Here is a 20084-nt window from a genome sequence, read left to right as displayed (position 1 = left end):
AAGAAGTCCTATTGACTTCTCCTGCATAAGTCCTGGCAGGATCAGGACCTGAAGGTCTAAGCATGTATCATTAAGGATCAGAGTTTAAATATCATTTAAATAATCTTTCTTTTAATACATGTCTACAGCAGCATAATTTGCTTGTTTGGAAAACAAGTAAACATCTTGAGTTGATTACATCCAAGTGTGAAGAGAGGGGGTTGGGAATGAGAAACTTTTCTCCAGATAAATTGCTCCCATCTTCTTTGTGTCTATATCAGATGAGAAAGTTAAATCTTCAAAACTAGGTTGAATATTTTTTCCTATCTCCTATCATTCTGCCACTAACTACCCATTTACTTACACACACACATGCCCCTCTCATGCATAATTCAACTGTATAAATTTAAAGCACATATAAACATTGTAGAAAATATACAATTTCATTTTACAAACCTCAGCTCCAACCTCAAAATTATAATTTCCCATTTTAAATTGAGCAGGGTTTGGCAACCTTTGGCCCGCGACCCGCTAGAGTAAGTACCTGGGTGGGCCGGGCCTGTTGCTTTATCTGCTGCATCCGCAGGTTTGGCCGATTACGGCTCCCACTGGCCGTGGTTCACCGCTGCCCCCTTTGGCCTGCAGCGGTGAACCGCGGTCAGTGGGAGCCACGATCGGACGGACCTGCAGACCCGACAGGTAAACAAACCGGCCCAGTCTGCCAGGGTGCTTACCCTGGCAGGCCGCATGCCAAAGGTTGCTGATCCCTGCCCTTGAGAAAAGGCAGGTCATACTAAGGGAGATGAGCAAATATTCTGATGCCAAATATATTGTTAAAAACATGCAAATGATAAATGGCCTGAACCAAAACCCTGGATCTGGATTCCAGTCCAAATTCACAGCTTGAACAAATTAGAAGGCCAAAAGTCAAGGCCCATCTGTTTGAACAGGCTCTTGGGGAGGGTTGATTTTGTCCAGGTAGATAGGGGTTTTTGGAGTGGAGGTCTCTGGGGGATGGTGATATGTCTTAATTTTTGTTCAGTTTAGGTGTTCTTTATTGTAATAGGGTGTAGATGATCTGCTGGAGTTACTGAATCTGATTCTTCTTTCACTTACATTGGCGTAAATCCAATATAACTCTATCAAAGTCAATGAGGCTGGAGATAGGTAACCTGCTGAGCAGTTTTTGGTTAAAAGCTGCAGACTTTAACCAAAAACTGCTCAGCAGGTTCCCTATCTCCAACACCCAGACACCCAGTTCCCAATAGGATCCAAACCCCAAATAAATCTGATTTACTCTGTATAAAGCTTATACAGGGTACATTCATAAATTGTCTGCCCTCTATAACACTGATAGAGAGATATGCACAGCTGTTTGCTCCCCCAGGTATTAATCACTTACTCTGGGTTTATTAATAAACAAAAGTGATTTTATTAAGTATAAAAAGTAGGATGTAAGTGGTTTCAAGAAGAAAGCAAGTCACCAAGCAAAATAAAGCAAGAACACACAAGTCTAAGCTGAATACATTAAGAAACTGATTACAGGTAAAATCTCACCCTCAGAGTTGTTCCAATAAGCTGCTTTCACAGACTAGACTCCTTTCTAGTCTGAGCCCAATCCTTTCCCCGGTACAATCCTTGTTAGTTCCAGCAGACATCTTAGGTGGAAAGCAGGAGTGTTCTCAAGACTGTCAGCCCCCTTTGTTCTTTTCCACCCCCTTTTATAGCTTAGGCACAAGGTGGGAATCTATTGATATTCCTTATGAAATTACTTTTAATCAAGTACAGGCATACAGTATAATTGATATGGAAACTAGCAATTCCATTCTCTGACACAAAAATATCAGAGGCCATTGCTTTATAATTAAGATGCAATTTGTTTTTAAAACAAAAGGAAAAAAGGAAAAACTTTAACAATCCTCAGTATTTCTAACAAAGCAAGTCAGTTTGTGTGCTAGAGCAGCTTTGTTATGTAACAGGTAACTAGCAAGTATAGGATACCCAAATATAAATATAATATGCCAATTGAGAAATGCAGTGTTTTGAAATAAAATAACAGAAAAATGAGATATTTTTAAAGTGGTGCTAATGACTAGAAGTGTAAGAAACAACCTAGTCCTGGTTTATAGACATTTCAGCAATGATATTCTGCTTCAGTTCGCATGTGTTCATACTGATGTTTACTTTGAGTTTCACATTTGAAAAAGCAGAGTAAAAATCAGTCAAAGTTGCCTATTTCATGTGGTTTGTATGAGAAGCTAGAAGAGAAGAATTGGTTTGCTAAGAACTTGGTCTAATTGTATTCAAAATTCAGCTTGAGCTTGCTCAGAAGACCTGAAAACTTTGGCAAAGTTTTTGATGGAACTGGGCTGGATTTAAGTTTGTAACAAAAACTGAAACTAGGCAAAATTGTCTGATTTGGGGTTGTTGCTTTTTTTTTTTTAAACAAAATATTTGCACTACCTTTCTGCCAAATTGTACTGGGAAGTGCTTAGAACCATTGTGCCATATGCATTTCTCTAAGGAAGTCTGGAAACTGCCCAGACTCAATTCTGAACTGTGTTTTGCATAGGGGGGGTGGTGTCAGAACACTGAGGAGGTTAGTGTAACTTTTATATACACACCAAATTGCCCGATGATGCAGTCCTTTATGCAGGGAAAACTCCCATTGACTCTAAATTCTGTAGTATAGTCAGATTTTAGGATTCTGCACATTGTAATACATATTTAGTTTTGTTTTCCCACAGGAATGTCTGATCTACATGCTCACTGGTTTATAGGAAAAAGCTTTTAGTTAATAGAAGTTGCAGCATAAGTACAGTAGTTTAGATTCTAATTTTGTGTGCAAATTGTTTACTTATGGGAGGAGCCCAGATTGCTTTTTGTGTTACTTTTGGGGACCAGCAATCGGCTTATTTAATCATATTGTGATGAACCATCCCAACAGACAAAATCTGTTTGCTCAGTGAAAAAAGTGCCATTAAATAATTCACTATTATTTCTTTTGCTTTTTTTACAGTGCAAATACTTGTAATCAAAATCTGATGTTCCTTTCCTAATAGGAAAGCGAAGATAGGAATTTTAAAAGATGCAGAGGACTCGGCTCCATAAAATCAGTTTGCTCTTAGCATTATTAACTAAGATGTATTTTTAGAATGAGGAATATGTTGTTCTGCCATCCAGTCCTTTTCCAATTTTTCTCCTGGGGCCCTCAGCCACTCAAAGATTTTGAAGTAGGAACATACTTGCTCTGCAGAGGAAATGAAAACTCTGATCTTCCCTCTCTTGGCCTTTTCTTGGAATCTTTCTCCACTTCTATAAAGTGGAGTGGGGATATGAGTGCTTATGTGTATATAGTAAAACCTCCAATCATGTAACAGTGGGAGATCTAATGTAGCATTTTACAATTAAATGAAATTTGTGTTTTCTGTAAAAAGCTTTTATCACAGATATTAACATAGCATCAGCACTGAACATTTAATATGGTACTTTTAAAATATACTATTCACTGATATAATATGAAAGTCACATACTGCCCTATGTGATTTAAAAGACTTTTGTTTCCTATAAAACCTATTTTTATATCCTCAGAGATGAAAAATAGTATGCAGTTTTTACATGAGAAATGATGGGAGAAATCAGTCTCCTGAATTTGGAAAACTGGTTCTGTGGAATCATTTTTTTCCAGCAAAATCTGCTTTTGTACTAAACCACAGGGAATTTGCAATTTGTCATGAATCTAATTAGCAAATACCTGTAAAGTTGACTGGTTTAATGGAACTTTGCTTGATTACTGTAACTCATATCCAGTAATGTCCTTTAATACTGTGATTGTCTACGCATCTTATTTTTCAATATGGTAATCCAGTGTGATAGATTATAAACGCTGACCATATATTCATACTGCATTTCTAAAGAAAAAAGAAAGGAACAATGGGGTGGATTCACTTAAAAGCTCCATCCAACTTCCACATTGTGGAAACCCCACCAAAATCAATTTTCTTAGAAGAAAGCTTGTAAAGACCATTAATTCCAATCCTCTGTCCTGACTCTCTGGTGATCAGCAGGTTTTTTTTTTCTTTAAAAAAGAAAATCTTTGAAGCGCTTTGGCTTCACTCACACGCATAGTATTCATTAGCAGAAACATTTTGGAGTTGATTATTTTAGCACACTTATTTCATTGTTGATATAATGTTGCAGTGATGTTTTTCAGAGTTTGAAGGCTGCTGTTTCACATGCTGACTTTTCTTATACATGACAGAATGCATCAATGATTCATCAGGGCAAGGATATTGAAAAGGCTTTTAAAACACATTAATAAAATACAGATTATTTTTTAAATTATATGATAGGTTTTATAGGGAAAAAAATAGAGTGAAATTCCTCCCTCAGAGCTATGTGGATCTGAAAGGATAACGTTGCATTTAGAGTCCCATTTTCCCCTACTGGGAATAACCAAATAGAGGAGCAGAAACTCCAGGAGTTTCAGTTCCCTGATTATCCTTTGAATTCTTCTGTTTGCTCCACTTGTCACTGCCCCATGCACGCACACATATACACACGTTCTCAGAATGATCTCCTAGTGAGAACTGGTAAATAAAGGCTCCCGACATCTGCACTGCCAATCTTCACCATGCCCGCCCCCAACCTGGTCTTGAAGAACACAGCTCCAACAGGAGCTGTACTAATATTGGCTTCTATAATCACTTCTACTTTTGGATGTGTCTCAACAGGGGTCCAAATTACAGATATGCAAACTACTATGGAATCTCTAGTAGGTTGTGCAGGTTCTTCTGTGGGTTGAGAGAATCTGATGTAAAATATATGGTTAGAAAACGATATTCAAGATAGATCAGGAAAATAAACCTTTGTAAACAACTATACAAATTAAAATAAGGAGCATTCTTACAAAAGAAATTCTATTAAATGAAAGCTCAAATATAAGTCCCTTTACTGCTCTTAGCAGTAAATCATAGACTCATAGAAATGTAGGGCTAGAAAGGACCTCGAGAGGTTGTGAAGTCCAGCCCTCTGAGCGGACGCTGAACCAAGTATACCTAGATCATCCTTAACAGGAGTTTGTCGAACTTCTTCTTAAAAAATCTCCAGTGATGGGGATTCCACACCCTCCTTTGGAAGCCTATTATCAGAGCTTAACTACCCTTATGGTTGGAAAAAATTTCCTAATATTTAACTTAAATCTCCCTTGCTGCAGATTTAAGTGCATTACTGCTTGTCCTACTTTCAGTGGACATGGAAAATAACTGATCACTGTCTTCTTTGTAACAGCCTTTAACATATTTGAAGACTGTTATCAGGTCCCCCCTCAGTTTTCTTTTCTCAAGACTAAACATGCCCATTTGCTTGTAGGTCAGGTCATGGGTGGCAAGTATCGTAGGCTGGAGAGGCCATGGCTCCCCAGACAGCCTAGTGTGGCCCCACCCACACTCCACCAGGGTCCCTCCTGCCTGCTGTTCCCTTCTGTGGCCAAGAGGTTGGGGCAAGCAGGCTGGGGGTTGGGGTGCACAAGACCATGCCAGGCCACCTGTCCTTCTGGCGCTGGGATCACACTGGACCCGAGGGTGCTCCGGCTGTGCCACCCACCCAGTGTTGGGGACACGAAGAGGTCAGGGAAGGGGGGATCAGCAGCCGCGGGGAGTTTGGGGGGTGTGTGTGCTCTGGGCTAGCCTCCCCCAAAGGCATGTTTACCTGCCGCCCATGGGTCAGGTTTTCTAACCTTTGATCATTTTTATTGCTCTCCTCTGGGCTCTCTCCAGTTTATCCACGTCTTTTGTAAAGTGTGGTGACCAGAACTGGTCCAGCTGAGACCTCCCCACTGCTGAGTAGAACAGGATAATTACCTCCCATGTCTTACATATGACACTGCTGTTAATACCTGCCAGAATGGTATTAATCTTTTTTTGCAAATGCATCCCATTATTGACTCTCATTCAGTTTATGAACCTCTATAACCCCCAGATCATTTTCAGCAATACTCCCGCATAGCCCATTATGTAGTTGTGCATTTAATTTTTCCTTCCTAAGTGAAGTACTTTGCATTTGTCTTTATTGAACTTCATCATGTTGATTTCAGACCAGTTCTCCAATTTGTCAAGGTCATTTTGAATTCTAATCCTGTCCTCCAAAGTGCTGGGGAAATTGAGAACTATGGACCCAGTTCAGCAAGGTACATAAGCACATTCTTGCCTTTAAGCATAAGAGCTAAAAGCCTTGTTGACTTCAATGGGGCTATTCACATCTTTAAAGTTAGATGCACCATTTAAAGATGAAACAAGGGCTACAGCCCTCAACCTGGCAACACATGTGTGCTTAACTTCTCTGTCCTGAGAAGTCTCATTTAAATCAATAGGAACAACACAGGAGTAAAGTTGAGCAGATGCATAAGTATTTCTAAGATTGGGGTCTATATTATAGTAATACAGTATTATTCTAATTGTTTTTTATTTTAATAGTATAATCTCTTTCACTAAAGTCTGCTTTTTAAAAAAATAACATTAACTGGGAATAGGTAATTTGAATTAATATGTCAAACTCAAATCTGAAAGGTTAATAACAAGTTGTTCAAAAGAGAACAACAAAGGAACACCTGCAAATTTTATGTAATGACCAACAGATCAACTAGAGGTGTGAACTGAAGGGGAGGAGGTAAACAAATGCCAAAGCTTTCAATCTTTTTAGCTGAAAAGCACATAATGAACTAAAAATCCAACCTCCCTGTGCTTTTGTATCAGCTGTTGAGGTTACTTGTTTGTTAGTGGTACAGCTCTGTTAGTGGTACTCTTAGCAACTTCAAAGTTTATTAATGTGCTTTAAAAGCCTTTTCAATATCCTTGCACTGATGAATCATTGATACATTTTGTCATGTATAAGAAAAGTCAGCATGTGAAACAGCAGCCTTCAAACTCTGAAAAACATCACTGCAACATTATATCATTATATCAAGAATGAAATAAATGTGCTAAAATAATCAAAAAGTGGTACAGCTTTGTTAGTGGTACTCTTAGCAACTTCAAAGTTGAAATGTGGTAAGAGATTACTGCATAGCATGCTGTAACTACTAGGGATACTTTGAGGAAATTATCAAAATGTATAGTGTGGATGTGTATAATTATGCATTTTGAACAGTCTCTAAAATACAAACTCTTATGTATAAAAATACAAATTTAAAATAAAATTTAAGGTTCTCATAACACTGATTCAAGCAGATTACACATCCTATACATTTTGGTACTGTATACTCATAACACAAACATTAACATATTTTAGGGGGAGCTGGTAACAATCCATTTATTTATTGTTCCTAACTTGTCTTTGTCCCATGTAATTCCATTTTGGCTTAGCTGAATTATAAACGATTAAAAATTGCGACTTAATTTCTGTTGTTTGTAGGAAAACTTTGGCAGCCTGTCAAAATAGCAACTCAATCAGAACATTCTGAAGAGCTGAATAAATTCTGCTGTCTTCCAGTGTCACCAAAGCAGCAGCAGTAGCACACGCTGCATTAGGAATATCTAGGAGCTACTTGATCAACTGTAGCAATCAGGGTAAGGGGCTGAGCTTTCCCCATATCTCATCACCTGAACCTAGCATAGGACCTCCACATCCCATCTACCCTTCTGGAAGTGCTGCATGGGACAGGAGTTTCTCTGATTCCTGGGGGCAAAGATACTCAGGCCAGGCCCCTCTTGACCATCCTCCAGACTGAACACGTGATCCCAGTGACTCGTGTACTCTCTGGAATAGCAGCCTTCTTGTGCTGCTAGTTTGTATAGTTAGTCCGGTACCTCCAGTAGCAGCAGTCTGCTGTGGTGCTGAAGGCTCAAGGTTCACATCCTGCTGATCATTCATGATGGTGGGGGGGACTGTTATAGTTGGGCATAATAAATTGGTTTAGTGTTTCCTAAAAAAAAATTACATAAAGATCCTACTACATTAAGATAATTTTATTTAGCTTGCAGAGTCAAGCACTGAAAAGTTAGGAAACATCATATTTACAGTTGCCTGTGCAACCTTAATTTGGCCCTCTTGCCACCTGTGCATTATGATGTTCTTTAATTACATGGTCACATATTATTCTTTATGTAAGACCTCTGCCTCATTCACGGCACAGGAGGGACAGTGCCCTGGGAATGAATCAGGGTTGTATAGTGAAGGAGACTATTCTTTGTAGGACTCCTCCCTTATTTGTTGCAGAAGTTGGAGGGTGTATAAGTGAATGAGGAAGGGGTTTGCAGAAAGAAAAAGACATATCCCTGACACCAGTGCAGTCCCCCCGCAACAATTTCACATCCCTACTCCAGAGCATAGAAGTGGTAGGCTTTTCTGTGAAACAGCTGTACAGTTTTTTTTTTAAATATTTGCAAAACAGCATATTTTCCCTAGAAAGGGAATAGGTTTGAACAGGTATTTTAAGACATGGTGTGGTCTAATTGAGAGGCTAATTTAGCCTGTAGAACCTTTATTGCCATGAATAATGCACAAGTTGGAAAGAATCTTGCTTAATTTTCAGAGCTGAGTTAGCAGGGCTGGCAGCTAAAATAGAAACCCCCTTTTTTTTGTAAACCAAACAGATTTGGTCCAGAATCACAGAGAGATAGTAAACATGGAACTACATAAGGCCATTTTTACAGTCACTATTCAAAATAGAGCTGTACTAGTGAGAATAGAGCTGTAATACCATAATTACATTTGTGAATGGGCTAATCTTGATCCTCTCCTCATTTATTGTAATATTGTAATGCAGGCCGTAGAAGAGCACAGTTCATTTCAGTGGTGCTTTATTGGCATGTTGAGCTGCAGAAGTGCTGCCAAAGTGAGAAAATGACAGAGCCCCTCAATTATTTGAAAGGCAGATACAATTTGGAGGTCAGATCTTCTTACTATGTTTGAGATTTTATCCCATATCCTTGTCAAATTTGGCTGGTGCTATTTCTGCTATATCTTTCCTTTCCACAAGGGGTAATGCAATATTTTTTCTCTATTTTTATAGAAAGTATTTTAGCGTTTCTAATAATTCAATGAAATATCTTTCTCAAATGTGTCTTGGACAGTAGAGTAGAGAATTTCTCTACATCTAAATCCTAGTCACATTGGTTGCACAATAATTCCTCTGCACTCTGGGTCTCCCAGTTTTAATCTGTAGTTTATGGTCATGGATTCTGTATTTTGTAAGAGTCAGCCTTAGCTTCGCACATTCGGCAGTGATGAGATGTGCGGAGTTGGATGAACAGTCCAGGAGAGTGAAGTCATTGGTTATTTACAGAATGGATCCAGCAGGGCAGTAAAAGCTGCTACGCCGAACCCTACCAATGTGTCTCAACCCCTAACCTTGAATGACTAGCTGAATGACAGGATTTAGATTCTGTGTCCATTAAACCTAAGGCATCTTCAAAATTTTCAATTTTTGCCATTTCAATGACAGTTTTCATTAATTTCAATAACTTAAAAAGGAGGGAGTGGGGAATGCTTACAAATTTTTATCTTGGCTTTTTTTTAACCTATTTTTGAGACTAACCGCTAATTATTATCAGTTGTGCTAGTGGGATCTTTTTTGGTGATATGATTACTTTACACACTAAAAACTGGACTGTGCATCTCATTTCACATGGACCTCTTAACAGTGTGTATTTAGTAAGGCCTTAACTATTTTCATCAAGTAAGAGGAGTGCAGCTCGGCCCAATGTACCAATCTCCAAGGCTGATCCCAATGCATGGTAGATCAACTGAATTAGGCCACAGCATGGGTTACAGTCATCAGCTGACTAACAGGGGTCACATGACAGTGCAGAGGAACAATACAAATGGGTCAAGTTAGGCAAGGATTGCCTGCCAGGTGTTAAGTTCAATTTTGTATGGTTATTTTAATAAAAACCGTTGCTATTGTAACCTTCAAAACATGCACATATCTGTCTTTCTTTACGATTGGCACTTGTCAGAGAGATTTTAAATCTTAACAATGGGAATATATATTATGTAGGAAGACATCATTTCCTATATTCAAACCGTTATCAGAGAAATGCATTTTGTTTTTTATTAGAGAGAGCTGTGAATCATTTATTAACATGTTCTGGTACTTTTATGGTACTGAGAGCTTCTCTACATTTACAGCACTGCAGTGGCACAGGGGGCTCCAACGGTGAGCCTACCGTGGGAATGACATCTTGGGCTGTCAGCCCCGGGGTGGAGATCTCAAACTGTGAACCTGGCACAGGGCTGAAAGCCAACAGGCGATGTAAGTAACCGTGTCTACAGGGACACTGAGTTGCCCTAACTACATCAATCTAAGCACTACTCCTCTTGCAGATGTGGAGTTAGTAGGTTGGTATAGTGGGTCACATACATCGGCAGGAGCAACCTTGTAGTGTAGATGCTTACGGAGTTAGGTTGACTTGTAGTGTAGACCAGACCTTCGTTTGAAATACTGTGTCCAGATACTGTCACTTTAAAGACATTTATTTTGCTTTAAGCTGATATATTTCATTTCATTACCTAAAACCAAAGCACTATTCAGCAAAAATATTTTTTCTTATAATTAAAAACTTATTTAAACTTATCTAAATTTTTTAAGTAACATGACATTTTACTCAGGTACTGTGAGTCTAATTCTGCTCTGTTTCTTTCACTGATGTAAGTGTAGATGATAAAACATGGATCTGATGGTACCTTCTGTAAAGTCAATGAAAACTGTTTAAATGGGAAAATTTTTGAGCCTATTGACTTCAGTGGAGTTACATATTTGTAATGCTGTAACTGAGATCCAGTTTGGCCTTACCTATTGAAAACCCATGCACATTTAGAAAATATAGAAGACAGTAGCAAATGTGTGGGAGCGGGTACATTTGTATGCCTAATCTATGACAAATATAGACTTTTTAATTTGAATACTAGGGGAGAAAATAAACATAAATTATAGGAGTAGTCATCTTCAGCTATTACTATCTAATCCTAAATCAGTGAGAGCAGTTCAATTTTCTATTTTCTCTGTGAGCAGTTTTGCTTACCCAGCCAACTACCTTCCTCCTCTGACAGTGAAGAATGCTTGGTTGTTTTCAGTTCAAGGTCACTTTTTATTGCTGAGTGATAACAATTTTGAAAAGGTGTGTAAAGATTTCTGCTGGAGTCATAAGATTCTGGCAGTTTGACTGGAAAGTACCGTTTAAAACATTCAATATCTATTGTAAAATTTGAATAACCGTTGTACATTTTACAAAATGAACATAACTATTTGTTTCAGAAGAGACTTCTGTTTTCAAGGATTATAAAGTGTTTCAAAAAGAACGAAGACAGTTTATAGGTAAACACTGCAGTATACTTTTAAGTACTACTCAGATTATGGGGAATTCCTTTACAACAGGATATGTATCAATTAACCGAAAATAACATTGTTCTGTACAGCATTTGTGCAACGAACAATTTTATGACTTGCTGTATATGTTTTGAATTTGTATCACTTCTTCCTCTGCCCTCTCCCTTAGTAGATCTCACTGTTTTGTGACTTCTTGCTACTACTATTAGCATAGAAATTATTTCTGCAGATGAGCTTTTAAAAACAATTTAAAACACAACAATAAATTCAGTACTTTGAAACTGATGAAGAATATAAATAAAGCTGCTAATGCTATCAGTAGAGCTTCAAACAAATTAACATACTAATTAAATGTGTAATCCTCAGTGTTTTTGCCAAGTCTTAATCTCTAATTAAATAACAAAACTGCACCACCTGTGTGGAGGCGGGCCCCTGAGTGCAAAGAACCAGAAATTCAAGGAATATTAATAGATTTGAAGCCAGACAAGACCATTATGTAATGATGTCAAAATGTAATTGTAAATAGGGAATCATCATTGAGCAGGTGTGTTTCTAGTGGGGTGTCTCAGGGTTTGGTTCCTGACCCTATTCTATTTAGCATTTTTATGAGTGACCTGGAAGAAAACACAAAATCATAGCTGATGAAGTTTTCAGATTACACAAAAACTGGGGGAGTGGTAAATCATGAAGAGGCCAGGTCACTGACACACAGAAGTCTGGATCACTTGGTAAGCTGGGTGCAAGCAAATAATATGCCTTTTAATGTATGTAAATGTATACATCTAGGAACAAAGAAAGGAGGCATTACTTACAGGATGGATGGGGGACCCATCCAGGGAAGCAGTGATTCTGAAAAAGATTTCGGGATTGTGGTGGATAATCAGCTGAACATCAGCTCCCAGTAGGAAGCTGTGGCCAAAAAGAATAATATGATCCTTGGGTGAATAAACAGGGTAATCTTGTAGGAGTAGAGAGGTCACTTCACCTCTGTATTTGGAACTTGTGTGACCATTGCTGGAGTACTGTGTCCAGTTCTGGTGTTCACAATTCAAGAAGGATGTTGATAAACAGGAGAGGGTTCAAAGAAGAGCCATGAGAATCATTAAAGGATTAGAAACGTGGCTTATAGTGTTAGAGTCAAGGAACTCAGTCTGTTTAGTTTAACAAAGAGACTTGATCACAGTCTATAAGTACCGATATGGGGAACATGGGTGGGGGAGTAAATCTTCCCCTCAGGGAGGCTAGCCCCCATCCTGCCTCTTCTGGCAAAGGCCCTGCCTCTTCCAGATGAGGCCACACCCCTGCTCACTGCTCTGAGGGAGAGGGCTGAGAGCTCGGCCAGGGCCACCAGAGGGGGGATGCTGGGGGGACATTTTTTCTGGCAGCCACAAATTGGCCAGGGCACCTGGGCACAGGTCCATGGGCCCGTGCGGTAATTCACCACTGCCCTTCCTCACCCCCCACCCTCCCATGATGTGAGGTTTAGCCTCCCCAAGCCTCCAATATGTGCTGCCCATGGTGGGGAACAAATACAGGTGAGTCGCATCATACGCACATTTAATTTACGCAAATTCAACTATACGCACTCGGCAAAAAAAAAGAAAAACAACAAGATACCTGTAAATATTGCGGGCGATTCCACCCAATGAGTGTATGCCCTGGAGTGGGAGTTGTGAATCTGCTGTTCCCTCAGTTGTCTCAGTTCCTGCGTGCCTTTCATACTGTGAGCATCTCGCCGTGCTGAGTGTGATTCTAGTGTTTAAAGGTATGTATTTTTCGTACAACGTAGCTCCTAAATGCATGCCAACTACTTCATCTGGTGCTCAACCGAAGAAACGGCGTCTGTTCCAACGCTGGAGGAAAAACTGGCTGTGTTGGACTTCTTGAGCGATGGTATGTTGGTCTCCAATGTGGTGCATAAATATGGCCACAACGAATCTAGCATCCATGCCATCAAGATTCTAGAGAGAGAAATTCGTCAAGCCGTGGCATCAAGTGCTCCAGTAACTGCTAAGGTGACGAGCCAGGTGCGTGATAAGACTTTAGTGAAGGCTAAAAAGGCATTAAACTTATGGCTGGAAGACATGAACTGTAAACATGTGCCTATCGATGGCAACACGTTGCGAGAAAAGGCTCTTAGCCTCTATGCACTGTTCAAACCCCCTGCTGAAGAGGGACAGCCTTCTGATGAGAAGGAATTCAAAGCCAGCCAAGGTTGGGTTAACAGTTTTAGGAACCTCTTCAACCTCAAAAACGTGCAGACTACTGGGAAGTTGCATCTGCCAATGAAGAGGCAGCAAAAGCCTACCCCGAACAATTAAAGAAAATCATGGAAGAAAAGGGCTATCTTCTGGAACAAGTTTTTAATGCTGATGAGACTGGGCTCTTATGGAAAAAAATGCCCAACTGCACTTACATTTCAAAATCAGAAAGACAAGTCCCTGGCTTCAAAGCAGCTAAAGACCGTGTGACTGTGTTTTGTGGCAATGTGGCTGGGCATTTAATAAAGCCGGGCTTGCTCTACGAGGCTGCAAATCCCCGTGCCCTAAAAGGCAAGAACAAAAATCTCCTGCCTGTGTTCTGGCAATCAAATAAAAAGACTTGGGTGACGGCAGCATTATTTCTGGATTGGTTCCACAAGTGTTTCATTCCGGAGGTCAAGCGGTACCTCGAAGAGAAAGGACTTCACTTTAAAGTGTTGCTGATCATAGACAATGCTCCTGGCCACCTGCGGCACTCTGGTTTGCACATAACAACATTGAAGTCATCTTTCTCCCCCCCAATACCACCTCCAACCTCTCAACCAAGGCATGATTTGCTGTTTCAAGGCTACATACACGAGGCTTACATTCTCACAGCTACATAGCGCTATGGATGCTGATCCCACTCTTAATGTGATGGAGTGTTGGAAGTCCTTCAGCATTGCCAATTGCATCACTTATATTAAACAGGCAATGGATGCAATCAAGCCTGAAACAGTCAATGCATGTTGGCAAAACCTATGGAAAGAATGTGTGAATGATTTTAAGGATTTTCCGACCATTGACAAGGTGGCCAGGCAAGTGGGTGGTGATGGCTTCATCAACATATTTGAGGAAGAAATTGAAGAATTAATTGAGAGCCAGAGAGAAACATTGACTAACGAAGAATTAGAGGAACTGATAAAATCATCTACAGAAGACGAAGATGATGACGATGAACAGGAAGAGCCAGCAAGTTGGAATCTTCATAAATTTGCTGAAGTGTTCCAAGCAGCGAAACACTTGAATGATTTAATTTCTGAATACGTTCCCTCTATGGAACGAAGCCTCAAAATCACATGTAGTATTATGGACAATTTGAGACCGTATCAAGAAGTGTTTGAGCAGCACAAGAGACAACAGCGACAGTTGCCGATCAAGGAAAAACAACCAGCAGCAGATGAGCCTACGCAATCAATTTCTCAAGCTGAACCAGAGCCAACCACTTCATCTACGACTCGCTCTCCGTCACCCAAGCTCTCTGTCACCTCTGTCTCCTGGATCAACATCAAGCCCTGATGACCCCCTGTAATTACCGCATGTAATTAAAAATACAGTACTGTAAAATTATATTTTGCATATGTACTCTTTATTATATACTGTACATTACTGTATGTAGTAAGTGCAGGCCCTGATAAAGGCCTAGTATGAGGCCTGAGGCCTGAACTAAAGTAATGGACAAGACTCTGCTAACATAAAGCAAAGTTAAGCTGTGAGCCAGAAGCCGGCTTGGTTCACAGAAGCTGGCACGGAAAAGGGCTGATGCTGCAGAAATACATATTCACCTAGCATACCAATATAGAACATCTTATGCTAAAACATTCCATAGATAACGAAAGGACAGGCTGACCCATCCCAATGACAGGGGCAAAAGGGTAAAATGATGGATAGAGTTGTTTTGTTCGAACCAACATGTACAAGGTAGAAGGCGGTGCCTTAATACGTAGAAAGGTTGTAACTTGCTACGTAGAGAGGTTGTACCTTAATACGTCAGGTGTGATGTGTAACTTGTTTGTATCTGTGTATAAGAATGCATCCCTGGGGAGGTGCCTTTGTCCGGCCGTAGGGGGAGTGGAAAGTCCCGCCACTAAGCCGGGTCCTTGCCAAGAGGCACTTTCTCGTAGTATGCCCTGAATTAGGCTAAGAAACCTACAGGGAACTGCAATTGTGTCCGAGGTCGCAATAAACCTAGCCAACGTGGCTTTGCATCTTACTGGACTCTGTGGTCATTGGGGATTCTTGTCGGGTCTGCTGTGTCAGCTATCTGCAGAGCTGGGGAAGCACACAGAAGGAACTCACACACGCAGCCGAGTGATATCAACAAGGAGAAAGCAGAGCACCACACCGGTACCGCTCTGACAACACTGTATACATTATACATATTAATGTATTAATGTACAGGGTTGTATACACAAAACCATGAACAGTATACTGTACTTTATGGGCGATTTAAGGGGTTTTCAAGGGTAATTTTGACTATACGCGATTTTCGCCTTACGTGCTGACTTTAGAACCTAACCCCCGCGTAAGATGCGACTCCACTGTATTTGCTAATTGGCTCTTCAGTGTGGCAAAGAAAGGTATAATCCAATCCAATGTCTAGTTGAGGCTAGACAAATTGAGGCTGGAAATAAGGCATACATTTTTAACAGTGAGGGTAATTAACCATTAGAAGAGTTTACCAACGGTTGTGGTGGATTTCTCCATCACTGGCATTTTTTAAATCAAAATTGGATGTTTTACTAACAGATCTGCTCTAGAAATTATTTTGGGGAAGTTCTGTGGCATGTGTTATACAGGAGGTCAGATCTGATCACAGCGCTCCCTTCTAGCCTTGGAGTCTTTGAATCTATGAATCTCTGGTAGTCTGACCTGCATAACACGGCATAGAATTTCAGCCAGTAAATCCTGTGTCAAACCCAATAACCTATGATTGAACAAGAGTATTTTTTTTAGAAGACATCCAATCTTGATTTAAAGATTTCACGTAATGGAGAAACCACAACTTGGTAAGTTGCTCAAATGCTTTATTATCCTCATTGTTAAAAATGAGCTTCTTATTTGCTGTTTGAATTTGGCAAGTTCCACTTCCAGCCACGGGATCGTTTTATGCCCCTGGCTGCTAAATTAAAGAGACATCTGATATCATCTCCCTACAGTAAATAGTTGTGATGTCTTTAGTCACCTTTTATATTTCCCTTCAATAATCTAAGTAGGTCGAGTTCCTTAAGCCTCTTACTGTAAGGAAGGCTTTCCAAACCTCAGGTCCTTGTTGTAGGTCTTCTCTAAATTCTCTACTTTTCAACATCCTTGTTTTTTAAATGTGGGCACCAGAACTGGACACAGAAGTGCTCTCACAAGTGATGTGTACAGCGGTAATATAACCTCTCTATTCTCTTCAGTATACTCCTGTTTATACTATAATATCCAAAGGATTGCATTCCCATAGTTTGCTGAAGCCTCTGCATGGTTGAGGCTTCATGGGCTTAGTGGGCTGCTGGTCTATAGAGGAGGAGTGATAGGATCCAACAACTCTGTATTGATATATTTTCTTGGGGAAATCCGTGCAGCCTTAACTTCTGTTGTGTGGCATTTACCCACTCCAAGATGAGGAAGCTGACAGCCTCATTAGAGGAACCAATGGTGTCTGAGACAATTATGCTGCCAGGAAGGCATGGGCAGGACAGGGAAGAAGACATGGTAGGGCTGGCTCTTTACCAGGATGTCCCACAATCTACAGAGACTAAAAACATGGATATTGTAAGGCCATGCCCTCTGTTAAACCCTTTCTTCAGTGCACACATTCTCAAAACTAGAGATTTTATGAGTTTTCAGCTGCCAGAAGCTTTAGGCTATCCAAATGCAGTATCACAGCTTAGCTTATAGTACAGCTTAGCTTAATACTGTTTTGCTTTAATAAAAAAAAGGAGCTAACATTGATTATAAAGAGAATTACAATGGGAATTGTATGAAATCTAAGATTTTTTGAAAGAAGTACAGCATGATTCCTGGCTATTGACCTCCTCTCCATCCCATGTAATTTATAGGGAGCATTTCAACTGCTAAGCACTTACATTACAGGCCAAGTTAACACCCTGTCTTTGTTTCACATCTTCTGGCCTCCCCAAAGCCGTTTTCCTTAATGGTTCTCTCATGTTTCTTGATGACTTGGTTTTGCTTTAGATCATATTTCAGGAAGCCATTAATCTTTCCATTGTTACATTTAGATATTTGCTATGAGTGATTCTTATAGTTCTAAGCAAACTCTTAAAGGTAATGAAGATGGCTCACTGGAGAAATAATTAACTCTGGCCTGGATGTGTCTGACATGGCTTCACCAACTTTATGAATAAGCTGAATATCTCAGTCCTCCGTTCTAGGATAAGACTAAGGGATGTAATATAGCAATTATAACATTAAAAATCATAAGTACAGATGGTCCAATAAAATTAGTGACTGTGGTAAAGCAAACTTAGTATCTTTGAGCACTGTGAAAGGTTTCCACACACAAGAGCAGAATTTGGTCATTTTTATGAGTGATGTGGTACAACCTTTTTATTAAGAATATAATGGATTTGGGAGATTATCTGTAAAGGTTAAAAGTTTCTCTCACAGCTACTCATATATTCTGTCTCTCTATCTCTCTTTCTCACTTCAATATTATTTTTTCTAAAATCACCAATGATGGCTAAGTGGTCACAGTTGGTCAAATATCTTCAAACCAATAGGTATTGTATTTCCTTATTCAGAAGTATCTGCTATTTTTCAGTATGGTAAGCCTAACAAGGGTCTCTATTCAGCATTTCTTAGTCCTTACACAACCAGACCCTTACTGAATTGTGTGGGAGTTTCATCTGCTAAAAGTGCTGAGTAGGCCCGTCTGATGAAACCTAGAGAACAGTATTACAGATGAAGACTAATGAGAGCCTTTTACAGTAACAATATCATTGTCTTTCTTTCCATAGCCAAACTACAGTAATGGTTTCACTGTTTTTGTTTGTGTATGTTTTTCTGCACAAGCACTGTATCAGCCTTTTGGCAAACTTTTTGATGTATGTAAATAATGTGTCGTGCAAGTGGTCACCTGCCCAATGAAAACGTAAGCATATAGCCTCTACTGTACTTTCTTAAAGATAGGATCAAAAATTGCACCATGTTAACTATCCTGGATGGACAAAAAGCAACCTTAGAGCTTTTTGGCATGTAGAGAGTACTAATTCATTAGATGCACTATGCAAAATGTTATATATTTTGAGCTTATGAAGGAGTACTATTTATACACTATTTATACATTAAATTATTATAGTAGTTTCTCGTCTTTTTTTTTTAAACAGGTCATTGCCATAATTATGGATATATTTACAGATGTGGATATCTTCAGAGAAACGGTAGAGGCATCTACCAGAGGGATTGCCGTGTATATTCTGCTTGATGAGTTCAACTTCAGTCACTTTCTTAAAATGACAGAAAAACAGGGCTTTCAAGTTCAGAGATTCAGGGTAAGGCTTCATATTTTACAATAAAATACATATTTACTACAATACCTAGCTCTTATGTAGTTCTCTTTGAGAATATTATTTTTTAGGAAGTAAATATCTAATATTGATTTAGTTTATGTAATTTATTTTATGAAAAATTAATTCATAGAATCATAGAATCTCAGGGTTGGAAGGTACCTCAGGAGGTCATCTAGTCCAACCCCTGCTCAAAGCAAACCCAACTAAATCATCCCAGCCAGGGCTTTGTCAAGCCTGACCTTAAAAACCTCTAAGGAAGGAGATTCCACTACCTCCCTAGGTAACCCATTCCAGTTCTTCACCACCCTACTAGTGAAAAAGTTTTTCCTAATGTCCAACCTAAACCTCCCCCTCTGCAACTTGAGACCATTACTCCTTGTTCTGTCATCTTCTACCACTGAGAACAGTCTAGATCCATTTGCTGTCAATAGGCTCAAAACACAACCTTACCCTATTACCTTCAAAAACATTTTATCCTTTTCAGGACTTTGCAAAATAAATATATGCAGTACAATCTATAAAACTACATATTTTTCTGAGTACTATTATTATTTTAAGAATATTATATTCTGGGAGGACTTAATCATTTTGTTTTTATGTTTGTAAAATCAGCCTGCAAAATGTAAGCATAAAGAAAATATAAATTGTTTAGGAAAACAAAATATGGGCTTTCTTTAAAAAACAAACAAACGGTGATTTCCTTTCAAGAGATTTGATGTTAAAATTATATCAAAAGGCACAGGATTCCATTTTTCATCATTTTCCTATGAACTGCTTTACCATATATTTGTCCTTGTGAATATTCAGTATGATTAGATTCACTTTTATTTATGAACTATGAGTCTTTCTCTGGTAAGAAGATAATATGTAGAGGGATAGAATCTAAATACTCCAAAAGTCATACTGTATATCCTTAGTGTACCATTGGGAGCACAGTCCAATACAGTGTACTTCTATTGATCTAACACACATACGTGGGATATTCTTCTCGGTCTGTTGTGCCAAGAATAATACTAAAAAATATTGAAGCTGCTCAATGATAGCTCTCCACATTTCCTCTGAGATACTGTAAGTAGCTTCCTTCATTGAACTTTAGCACTTACTCATTTGCAGTTCTTTGTAAATATACCAAGTGTGTAGTTTATGTTCTCAACTGTTACAAGACTATTTACAGTGTTACCATATCATCAAGGAGTTAATGCAGACACTTTAAGAGTCCTGGAGGAACTGTGATATCACAGC

At 39.3% G+C, this 20084-nt stretch overlaps 1 protein-coding gene across 1 annotated transcript in view; it reads left to right on the top strand.

Moving 5' to 3' along the window:
• Positions 1 to 20084, top strand: part of LOC120400098 (protein FAM83B-like) — an 88839-nt gene that overhangs the window by 47033 nt on the left and 21722 nt on the right. Inside the window, exon 3 of the mRNA XM_039528463.1 lies at positions 18660 to 18824. Coding sequence (XP_039384397.1) covers positions 18660 to 18824 — 165 coding nt within the window. The remainder of the gene's footprint in view (positions 1 to 18659; positions 18825 to 20084) is intronic.

The sequence above is a fragment of the Mauremys reevesii genome, linkage group 3 (genome assembly GCF_016161935.1).
Source record: "Mauremys reevesii isolate NIE-2019 linkage group 3, ASM1616193v1, whole genome shotgun sequence".
NCBI classification, from domain to species: domain Eukaryota; kingdom Metazoa; phylum Chordata; order Testudines; family Geoemydidae; genus Mauremys; species Mauremys reevesii.
Note: the sequence above shows the minus strand (reverse complement) of the source record. Positions and strands in the feature narration are given on the sequence as shown.